This window comes from Pongo pygmaeus, chromosome 4 (assembly GCF_028885625.2).
Source record: "Pongo pygmaeus isolate AG05252 chromosome 4, NHGRI_mPonPyg2-v2.0_pri, whole genome shotgun sequence".
NCBI classification, from domain to species: domain Eukaryota; kingdom Metazoa; phylum Chordata; class Mammalia; order Primates; family Hominidae; genus Pongo; species Pongo pygmaeus.
This window is the reverse complement of record NC_072377.2, coordinates 175,001,637-175,013,714: the sequence shown is the minus strand read 5'-3', so window position 1 is coordinate 175,013,714 and position 12,078 is coordinate 175,001,637. Positions and strand designations below refer to the sequence as shown.

General features: G+C 43.7%; 1 protein-coding gene across 2 annotated transcripts in view; it reads right to left on the bottom strand.

Annotated features, from left to right (window-relative positions):
* DOCK2 (dedicator of cytokinesis 2) overlaps nucleotides 1–12,078 on the bottom strand; it is a 442,257-nt gene that overhangs the window by 82,053 nt on the left and 348,126 nt on the right. For both annotated transcript variants that reach the window (XM_054487363.1, XM_054487364.2), the window contains exon 30: nucleotides 2,440–2,518. In XM_054487363.1, the coding sequence (XP_054343338.1) occupies nucleotides 2,440–2,518 (79 nt within the window). The remainder of the gene's footprint in view (nucleotides 1–2,439; nucleotides 2,519–12,078) is intronic.

The window sequence follows — 12,078 nt, the reverse complement described above, 5'->3', positions numbered from 1 at the left end:
AATCTTGTGGGTGTGACAGCCCCAGGCAATGTTGTGGTGACCAGAAAGAGGCCTCCTGTCCTGTTTATCAAGGACTGACATGCATTCCCAGCCCTGACACATTTAGGGGCATGATCATCATAATCATTATCCAAATAATAAAATTACTATTATTACAATGAGCTAACACTTACTAAATGGCTGCTATGTTCCCAGCACTGTTCTAAATGCTTTACGTGAATTCACTTAATCCTCACAACAATCCAATGATATAGCTGCTATTAGTATCCTGGTTTAATGTTAGGAAACTGAGGCACATAGAGATGAAGTAATTTGTCTAAAGTCACTCAGCTTGCAAGTCCGTACTTCTCATGTATGAAACCCTCAATCTATGAGCATCTCTTAAATACAGATTTTCTTTCAGGATAACAGGATATAAACCAAAAGGAATGCCCTGAAGGACTGAAGTTGAGCTTCTCTTGGAAAATATCCATCTAAGAGTATGGAAAAGAGTGAAGTCAGGAAAGCAAGTTTGAGGCTGCAATTGCTGACACCCACGGAAAGAGATGAACAAACTAGCTTGCAGTTATATGGACCAAACCCTGTCACTTCTGGCCCCTAGGTATGGTGTTCCAAGTTGCCCCTCCCAAAAAGCAGAAACTTCCCTGAACATACCCATGACCAGAGCCTGCAGGCCTCTCAGCCACATTTGGAAGGGAATCAAACATCTCTCCTGATTCAAACCAGCTAAAGAGATATGCTTTGTTCCCGTGTCGAAGATTTATAATGCCAGGAGAAACTCTCACCCAGACCCGGTCAGGCAGTCAACCCACTGCAGGGGTGAAAGTCTACATCAGGCACGTGGCTGTAGTCATCTGGGTGGGCCTCGGTGTCAGCCACCACTGAGTTCTGGTCCCAACTTTGCATTGATGTGCTCGGTGACACCAGGCTACCTCCTTATTATCTCTGAGTCTTACTTCCTGCCTCCTTAGAGCAGAAAAAATATTAGTAATAGTGGGTAACTTGTAGGGTGGCTGTAAAGACTGTGAAAGATAATGCCCTTAAAGTGCTTCTTGTGAGATCTGGCATGTATTAACCATCAGAAAATGGCAGCTACTCATTTTATTATCGCTCTCATTGTCACTCAGTTGCCTGATTTGAATGCAAGGTAGTTCAAGAGACTCTTGTTCAAAGATCCTGTTCATCCTCTCAGCAAATACTCATCTACTCATAGGCTGGTGCTCTCAGCAGGGTGAATCTCACAGGCCTCAGCCCAGATATCACCTCCTCAAGAGACCTACTATGTGCCAGGCACAGAGCATAGAGTTGTTGTGTGTTCAAGGTCTTTATACCCATGAGGCTTAAGTTCTATGGGAGGAAAGAGAGAAAATACACACGTAGACAAGAAAGATGAGTTCTAATGACATTTAGTGCTACGAAGAGACTCCAGGAAGCCACATGGTTTTGCATAATGACCGTGGAGTGAGTGGGGGTGATCCTCAGGGAGGAGTCAGTAGGGGAGGCCTCTTTAAGGAGGAAGTATTTGAATAGAAACTTATGGGACCTTACAAGTGGATTCTCCCAGCAAGCCCCTCGTCACATTCCAGTTCTGGAAAAACCCTATGAAGTAGAAAGGGTAGTTTTTGCATTTTACAGATGACTCACTTGAGGCACGGATACAGTCCAGGCCTTGCCTGAAGTTGCTCAGCTTCTGAGAGGCGAAAACCCAGAGAGGAACTGAACAACTTAGATGAGCAAGGAAAAAACACCATCATTCCAGTGCATGAGCTCAGTGCCTCCTACCCTCTAAGCCCCCACTGGAAGAGATGATAGGGATCAGAGACTTCCCTGGAGGGGATCCTTTTGTGGGGGGCCTTCCCTCCCACATCTCCAGGTAGAGGCAGCAATCTGGACTTTCCCACAGAGTTTGTGCTTCTTGGGCCTGGACCTGGGGCAGGTGTGTCATTCTGTTTGCCCCAGGAACATACTTTTAGGACCCTGAATCTCTTAGAGGTCCCAGGTCTTGGCTGAGCACTAAAAATGACTTTCAAAGGAATCAGGAAGCCACAAAGTTGTACTGGAGAATTTGATTGTTAATCATTTTTCATTGTCTATGACTGGCTGCTCTTTTGGCTTCAGAGAATAGAAAAGTAAAAAAAAGGTGATACATTTTTAAAAGGTAGTACAGACTCTGACAATGAATGAATGCAAATCTCCTTGTTAGCATAAGAGGCCATTATACAGTCACATTTGCATATGATGATCAGTTGATGACTATTTAATCAAGGCCCTGGTTGAAAGCCTGAGAATTTTCTCCCCAGCCATAACCCTCCGTGGGAATCCCTGGAGAGACTGGCACAGCTTCTGTGGGCTTTGGGATGTGTCTGATGGAGCAATCAGCCCAAGATGTCAGAGACGCCCTGGGCAGCTCCAAGGGTAGCTCTGGTGCCTCATACTCACCTGGAACTCAAAGTTCGTGTGTTCTAGGAACTTCTGGTTCATGGTTTCTGCAAACTTGTTGATAGCTCTCAGGAAGACCCTGGAAGAGGGCAGAAAATTACCAGACTATCTGAGCATGATCCCTTAGGTTCCTTCATCCTTGTGCCAGACTAAAATTCCCTTACCCTCTTTGGGGAGAGGCTCAAAGGCCAAATTACTGATTTAGAGATGTCAGCTAATGCAGCTTAACAACTATTCACACTCTAGACCTGGGGCTGTTTGCCTTGCAAGAACTCAATAACTGTTCGACTTCTTTTTGAAAATTTGCCTTGTCTTATGTTTAAGATATTACAAGCTTATGGCAGAAAATTCATGCCATCCAGAAAAGATCTAAAGAGAAATCACCCCCCCCATCCCCAACCAAACAAATAAACAACCTGCTACCACATCATATCACCTAACAAAAACTGTCATCCACGTTTTGATGAACATAATTTCGAAGGTCTCCCTACATGTATATACGTGAATGATATTTTAAGGGTATCATTTTGATAAATGGGGCTAAACAACAAATGCTGTTTCACAGCCTGTCTTTTTTACTCAACAATAAATTGTGTGCTTCTTTCAGCCCAATGAATGTAGATATATATCATCCTTTTTAATCACTGAAGAGCATTCCACTGTATGGATGTATCACAGTTTGTTTAATCCATTTCTTACTGATGGATCTTTTTGGTTTTTTTTTTCTCAGTTTTTTCTGTAATAAACAATGCTCCAGTGATCACTCTTCTGCGTATGTCATGTACCTCCTATATATACCCTTTCTCCACTGTTCTCCTCCAAGTAATAATACTTTTCAAATGGGCCGGGTGCGGTGGCTCGCGCCTGTAATCTCAGCACTTTGGGAGGCTAAGGTGGGTGGATCACTTGAGGTCTGGAGTTCAAGACCAGCCTGACCATTGTGGTGAAACCCTGTCTCTACTAAAAATACAAAAATTAGCTGGGCGTTATGGTGCACGCCGGTAATCCCAGCTACTTGGGAAGCTGACGCATGAGGATCCCTTGAACCCAGGAGGTGGAGGTTGCAGAGATCTGAGATCATGACACTGCACTCCAGCCTGGGCAATAGTGAGAGTCTCTCTCAAAATAATAATAATAATAATAATAATACTGGTCAAATGTCATGCATGTTTTTACATTTTACTTGTTGTCAATTTGCATTTCTCCTTAAGTGTCTTCCTGTCCATGTTGTTCTCTCCTTCCTCCTTGCCAAGCCCTTCCGACTGGTCTTGCAGCCTCCAGTCTCTTCATCCTGAAAAGCTCCTTCCCCTAAAGGGCAGCTCCATCATACCAATCATTGACTTCATGGCTCTCCACTGCCTACAGGGTGAGTCCAAGCTCTTTCTCTGGACAGTCTCTCCCCTCATGATGGGACCCCAACCTTCTTTTCTAGGCTTATTTCTTGCTAGTACCCTGTGTTTCTGGTATTTCCCAAATCCCTCTCTATGTTCTTTCTTTGTGTAGAATGTCCCTCGCCTTCTCATCTCTGAAAGTCAGGATTCTTCATGGTCATTATCCTTCATGGTCCAGATCGAGAGCCTTCTTCATTTAGTTTTCTATCATCCCACCAGCCTTAAGTGACTGAGACCACCCCCATTCTCTGAGGTTATTTCTGGCACCCCTCCTATGAGCACACTTTATATCCAGCTGTCTGTGTGCGGCCGCATCTCTACTTTCAGACTATGAGCTTCTGCAGGGCAGGGTCTGCTGTACCCATGTGTACCCCAAGGGAGCCTCATTGCAACTCCCTTTCCTAACGTTCATCATGGTCTAGGATGATTTACTTGTATGACTCAGTAACATCTCTCTCCTTTAGTAGATTCTACTCTTCTGGGAATCACAGACTCCCTCTATGCTCTCACATACTCCCCAGTCCACATGACTTTAACTCCTAAATTTGTATCTCCATCCGGGCCTCTCCCCTAAACACCAGCTTGCACTCCAGCTCTATGATCTATACCCATACTTGAATAACTTTTAGGCATCTCAAACTTACATGTCAAAAACTAAACTCCGGCCACCTGCCCTCCCTACACCCACCCTGAAATACTGCTTTCTGTAGTCTTCCCATCTAAGTTAAGGACAATCCTATTCTTCCAATTGCTCAGAGTGGGGGGGAAAAAGGAAACAATTTTGGTAACGTCCTTGACTATGTCTTTTTCTCATATCCTACACCTGGACTTTACAGAACACATTTTCATATAAGAAGTGTCCCCTCCGAGGGAACAAGAAGGCTGGGTTATTTATGCCTTAGCTGCAACCCCTCACTGGTTGAAAGTTGCTCCAATGGGCAGGAAGTCCCTGGTACTTCTGGCCTGTCCTGCAGGTGAGCTGAGCACTCTGTAGCCAGACAAAGCCCAGGGAAAGAAAGAAGTAGGAAAGCCTCAGGGTGAATGGGAAATGTCCACCGAAGCTGCCGGTGGATTTTGGGTGGTCCAAGAGTCGGTGGGTGGAGTATCTGCAGCATTTGCTACATGAGGCACTGCAGGGCCAGGTGTTCATTAAAATACTTTCATGACTGTTGAACACAGAAGGCAGTGTATCCTGGCACTGGAATCACAGGATTTGGACACACACACACACACACACACACACACACACACAAATGGGTGTGATTTCTGGCTTTGTTACTCTCCAGCTGTGTGGATTTGAAGCATGTTAATACAACCCCTGAAGTTTCAGTCTCCTCCCTTGTGAAATAGCAGTAATGTAACCTTTTTCACAGGGTCACTAGCTGAGGTGGCTTCAGACCCCTCTGGACTGCTTCATTCTTCTAAAGGCAAGAGCCAGACAACAGGGCAGACAGAGGACAGGGATCAGTCAGCAGCCAGTTTTGAGGCAGGCAGCACCATACAAAAACAGAAATAAAAATGCCACAAAATCTGCCGCCCCATCAGGCTGTCACAAAGTGAGATTTCTTTGGTTTTGTTAGTCTGTTATTCACCAATATGTCTTTGAAACAACATTGTATTTTGTATTCTGTCCTTAAAGACTAGTTGTCTGATCCCCCAGATGGAAATGCATTGAGTGGCTGTCATATTATACGTAAACATCTCAGAACCTTGAATACAATACCAAAGAGAGGGCTTTCACACATTCTCAGCACCAACAAAGCTATCGGTCATTCCAGTAACAGTCATTATTTTGGTTGTCAGCTTAAACTTGTCTCCAGCCTCAAAGGCCAGCCTAATGACCACGAATTGATTTGCCCCTGTGCTGATGATGGGGATTAGTAGCAGGTAAATCAAAGTTCCTCCCTTTCTCTAGAGTCTTTAATAGCCACACACTGGAAATCAGAATATCACTTATCTTTGGGTGCCCATGTTTGGGTTTGGAAAAGTAAGGCATTTTTCTTCTTATTTTTCTTATTTTTTTAAAAACAGTAATTGGCTGGGCATGGTGGCTCATGCCTATAATCCCAGCACTTTGGGAGGCTGAGATGGGTGGATCATGAGGTCAGGAGTTCGCGACTAGCCTGGCCAACATGGTGAAACCCCATTTCTACTAAAAATACAAAAATTAGCTGGGCGTGGTGGCACGTGCCTGTAATCCTAGCTACTTGGGAGGCTGAGGCAGGAGAATTGCTTCAACCAGGGAGTTGGAGATTGCAGTGAGCCGAGATCACACCACTGCACTCTAGCCTGGCAACAGAGCGAGACTCCATCTCAAAACAACAATAATTGTACTTAAAGCCTAAGCACTCATATAGTAAAGTGGGTTACAACGAAAACACACTCAACACTATTACTCTCAACAATGAACTTGAATTGCTGAAAACAAAGTTCGTTATCAGATCTCAACCTAGCACTTGCTGTGTCTCGTCTGTATTGCTTAGTGGCTGTATAGGAGGAAGAACAAACCCAACCACGGTTTTCAACTGCCTGCCAGGCTCCACGCTAGGGCTTTGCATGGATTCTTTCCTCTGTTGCTTTTGTTTTTCTAATGCTCACATATCTCTGAGTTAGATATGGTTTCCACTTTAGAGACGTAAGTTTAGGTAACTTTCCCAATAGCCCAGCCAGTACATGTAAAATCAGGATTTACATGAAGTTACATGGTCTGCAGAATCTAGGTATTTAACCACAGGGCAGTTCTGTCCACAAGGACATCTCTGTAATTCTGTTCAATCCAAGCCATGAGCTCACTTTATTAATAATGACAATGATGGAAGTATCAATCGCCATAATTCATATGGCCTGTGCTAACAGTTCTACAAATGTTATTTCATTTAATTCTATAAACTGAAATAGGGGCTACTGTTATACCCATTAAACATAAGAGGAAACTGAGGCTTGGAAAGAGCAAATAATTTCCCCACATTCAAACAGCAAAGAAGCAGAAGAGTCCAGACCCAAACTCAGGTTTGTCTTTCTCTAAAGTGTTTTCAGTTAACCAGAAGGACACACTGGCTCCTTGAACTTCCGGCACTGGCATGCTTCCACTCATGCCTGCCATGCACGCAGCCCTTTGCACTTCGTCCACATCATTCTGCTGCCTGCCTACAGCTGACTGGGTCCACGGCCAACACGTGACTCAAAGCAGTCTTGTATGGGCTGGTCAGCAGCCCATGGGTGGTCTTATGGATATAGCACTGTGCAATGGAAATACCCAAGCCTGGACAGAAGTAGATCCATCCTTTCAAACAGCCCACAAGGAGGGAGAATGCAGTCTGAGCCTTGAGCAGAAGCCATGGGCAGATGATTCCATGAGGAACCAGAAGCCATATGCAATAGAGCAGGGAACAGATAAGTCAGCTGTTGTGAGTAGGAAGAAGCTGGCAGAAAGAGGAGCCAAACCCAGGCTTGCTATCCTCAAAACTGTTCCGTGTGAGGCCTCACAGAGCCTGCTGGCTCAAGTCCCCAGTTTCCTACTTCTCTTCATGTAGCAGAACAAATCCTGGTGTCAGGAGGCAGCCGAGAATAAGCCTATACACACTACATGTACTACTTCCTGGCCCGGGCCCAGGAATGGAAGGTGCACACAGAGTCCTACAGGCGCTGCAAGCCTGCCAGGGTCACCTTCCCACTCAGCCACTCTTCTGAGCTGTGGCCGTGGGCTGGGTGGTTGACCTCTGTGAACCTCAACTGCCCCATCTGTAAAACGAGCTATGTGTGAAGACTAACCGAGCTGCAGTACATGAAGCAGGGGCCCAGTGCCTGGGCACACAGATGTCCTCAGTACATGTCAGCTGTTGTTGTTATGGTTATCCTTAACTGCCCACTGCCTCGAAGTTCTGGGGCAGGAGGATATGAGGCTGATGATACTCCCATGTGACAACACAGCATGGACCATGCCCACAGGCGGTATCATGTGAACAAAAGAGGGGAGAGGAGGTGGACATGCCCTATCTGGTGAGATTCACCAAGGGAGAGAAAGGGCCACTCCAAATCCCAATCCCCTGTCATTCATGGGATGTAGTTGATTCTACTGGTTAGAACTAAAGATAAAAGCATTGGCTGGGAGACACAGACATCCCTCCTCTTGAGCCGCTGGGATATCCATTCTCCCACAGAGCCTTTAAGTGCCTCCTTTACAACACACAAAATGCTCCATGGACCAAAAGGTTAGAATGAATCAGCATATTCCAGCTCGGTAACAGGACACGGTTCACCCCAAGTGCCCAGAAACATTTTCTGCATAATTTGGGATTCCAGTTAGGGATGCAGCAGACTCCTGGGATCGGGATCCTGCAGCCAGCTGGATGTCAGGATTAGGTGTTCTTTGCTGATTAGTGAAACCATGAAGAGGTAAGCTGGGCACGGTGGCTCGTGTCTGTAATCCCAGCACTTCGGGAGGTTGAGGCGGGTGAGTCACCTGAGGTCAGGAGTTCGAGACTAGCCTGGCCAATGTGGCGAAACCCTGTCTCTATTAAAAATACAAAAATTAGCCAGGCATGGTGGCGTGCACCTGTAATGCCAGCTACTGAGGGGGCTGAAGCAGGAGAATCACCGGAATCCGGGAGGTGAAGGTTGCAGTGAGCTGAGATCGTGCCATTGCACTCCAGCCTGGGAGACAGAGTGAGACTCTGTCTCAAAAGAAAAAGAAGAAGAAGAAAAAAAAACATTAAGAGGGTTCTTTCTTTCTGGATTACATGGATTGGAGGAGGTGGGGACCCCAAAAATGAATAATCACTACAAATTAAGGTAGGTAGGATGAAGAGAAAATGGGTGTCAGTGACTCATCAGCACACTGATGGAACCACCATATGAAAAGGTAGACAAGATCCAGCCCAGATTTGCTGCTTCAGTGAAGTAGTTTGGCTATACCCAGACCATAGAAATAGAAATATAAAATAAAAATAACTAACATTCATGAAGCGCTTGCTATGTGTCAAACACTGTTCTAACTACTTTCTACATATCACTTCATTTCAGTTACCACAAATATCCTTGTAGTAGGTATCATTATTAGCCACATTTTACAGTGAGGAAAACAGAGTCTAAAGCGGTGAAGGAACTTGCTCGGATGGAATTTGAATTCAGGCAGCCATAAGTCCTAACTGCCCTGTTCTGCGTCTGGTCTCTCTCCGGGCTCCAAATTCATGACAGCAACTGCAGCTTACATTTCCATGGGAATATTTACTGTTTCCCCAGCTAGACCATAAGCCCTCTGCCTTCTGGGACCACAGCTTAAATTGGCCTGTCCATTGCCTACAACCCTGGATGCCCATGAAATTCAATAAATATTTGGTGGTTGACTGCATTTAGGGTAACTTCAGGGATGTGCATAAATCCTAAGCCTCCTCAAAATGCTGGATTTCTAGAGTGAGGTGCAGATGGAACAGAGGTAAAAGAGGTTTCTAGGCATAATCTTGTTCATTTACAACATTATAAAGAACTTGATCATTTAAAAATTAACAACATCATGTAAATCAGATCTTACTCAGTGTTGCAGCTTACCAAAAAGAAAAACGCTCTAACAGGAAGTATTTCTTGCAGGAGATGTGTCACTATGTCTGCATACACAAACAGTACACAGCTGGGGAGACATTAAAATCTAGAAAACTCCACTCCCTTTTCCAACAAACAGATAAGTAAATAATAGACGATTAATGCATACATAATACAGACATCATAAGTGATAATACAAAAATTATAAAAACAGGCCAACTATAATAACATACAGATCATGGAAGGAAGGAAGAAAAGTTAGTTGGAATGTGCAGACATACTGACAAGTGAAGTTGGCCCTGACCACATGAATAACTTGCACCTTTTTGGAGAAAAGAATATGGTATTCTGGGGAATACTGGTCTGGGCATAAGTCATGGTACATGTTCTGTTTATCTAAATTGGGTTGAAATTGTTCACTAGTGGCATGACCTTAGAGAGTCATTTCACCTCTCTGGGCAAAATGCACTTAATAATATGGAGATTACTTTGGGAGGCCGAGGCAGGCAGATCACCTGAGGTCGGGAGTTCAAGACCAGCCTGACCAACGTGGAGAAACCCCTTCTCTACTAAAAATACAAAATTAGCTGAGCATAGTGGCGCATGCCTGTAATCCCAGCTACTTGGGAGGCTGAGGCAGGAGAATCACTTGAACCCGGGAGGCGGAGGTTGCAGTGAGCTGAGAGCATCCCATTACACTCCAGCCTCGGTAACAAGATAGAAACTCTATCTCAAAAATAAATAAATAAATAAATAAAACAATAATAATAATAATAATACAGAGATTAAGAGCATTGGTTTCAATGAAATGGCTTCTGTTTCTTTTCAGCAATGCAATAGGAAGTATGTTACTTATCTATTCTGTACCTCAGCTTCCTCTTATATAATACGTGGATTACAGTTGTTCCACATTATAAAGTTGTTGGGAGGATTAAATGAACTAATTTCATGTAAAGCCTTCGCAACAGTGATGGAGCTCGGTACTTAATAAATGTTAGCTATTATAATATGCAAAATGCAAAAATAGTGAGAACATTTCATGTGTTCTATAAACATAAGAGATCATTTTGGCCAGAAGATGAAGGAAATCTTCGAACTAAGCTATGTGCCTGCAAGCAGAAAAAAGTAATCTTTTCTGGTTGACATTAACACATGCTTCTTTAGTCTAAGGCTAAGTTTGTTGTCATCACCTAGTGATGGCAACACTATTATTATTGAGATTTTCCTTGATCCTGGCACTGTGCTAAGGAGTAACTCATTCTACCCTCATACACACAAAGCAATTTTCATGAAATAGAAACTACCATTATCCCCATTTTACAGACAAGGAAACTAACACTCCAAGAGGTTAAATGACTTCCCAAGAAAGAGAAAGTGGCAGAATTAAAGAGTCTGAAGCCCAGGCTGTATTCTAGAGTCTAACTTTTTTCTTTAATGTACAAAACATAAGTACTTGGCTGACCCTTAAGAGATACAAATCTATTATTTCTATTTAGGAGAGATTTCCAAAGTATTAGGTCCCTTAGGAAATTACATTCTAATTTTCTAGGTATAAAGAAATAAGGATTACTGTAGCATTTCTGGGGGCCTCTCCCAAAAATGACTAAAGTTTGAATCAAGCTGGGATTTCAGGAGGAAATATTCCTTCAAAGCATTCCCATGGGACCCAGCACATGTTTCTTCCAGAATGACCGTGTAGACAGCTCAGAAGGGGAAGTTGCCTGGCCAGGGCTCCAATCCCAAGACCCTGGATCAAGGCTGGACATCTGTGCATTCACCTGCCCATTATTTAGTCCTCTTTCTGGTAACAACTTCTAGATTTTCCTTTGAAGAACTACTCTCTCTGCTTCTTTCCTTATTCCCCGACTTTGTGGTTTTGGCAGAACTGACCACACCACCCACCCCCAGTTCCAAAGGCGGGTCATGAAATCCAAGCCTAACTTAATAGCACATTTCATTCAGCTGGCCGCAGAGGTCCATGGATGGGCATGTAGCTCAGGCCAGACCTTTGAAGAGTGGCCTCAGGATTTTTTCCGTACCTATAGGAAAAGAAGCCTTTTCATTCCATTGTGGTTGAAAATACAACAAGGAATATATCTGCAACTTCCCATTTTCCCCACTAAAAGAGCATCTGCCTAAGAATAAAGTAAATAGAAAAAGCAGAGAGAGAGACACACACACACAGATTCCCTACATTGCTATTTGAGCACCTAGATACATCCATGCCTGAAGCCACACCTCAGGGCTCTTTCAGTTATCTGTGCCAATACATTCTCTTTTTGCTTGGGCAAGTTTGAGTTAGTGTTTCCTCTTTCCTTTCCACTTCAGAGAATTCTGATTTTGTCTTCTTAACTTCTCCCCTTATACTGCCCTCTAGAGATATTTCTATCTTTGCCAGACAATGCTTGGTTTTTTGATATAAAACAAGGACAATAGGTAGAGGGAGATAAAACTAGACACCAGTATAAGATGAAGGGCTTTCCATGAAATAATCTAAAACAAATAAAAGAAGCCAAAGGAAAGCAGGGAGAAAGAAAAGAGAAGAACCAAGAAGATGCTGTTTTAAAGGAATTGGTGGGCAGGATTTGAGAATCAGGTTCTGAGAGAGGCTTGGGGAAATCCAAGGAATATTAGAAATAAACCCAATGGAATATTAGAAAAGATTAATGAGTGTTATAGTTTGGATTTTACTTTGGTGAAATGATACAAG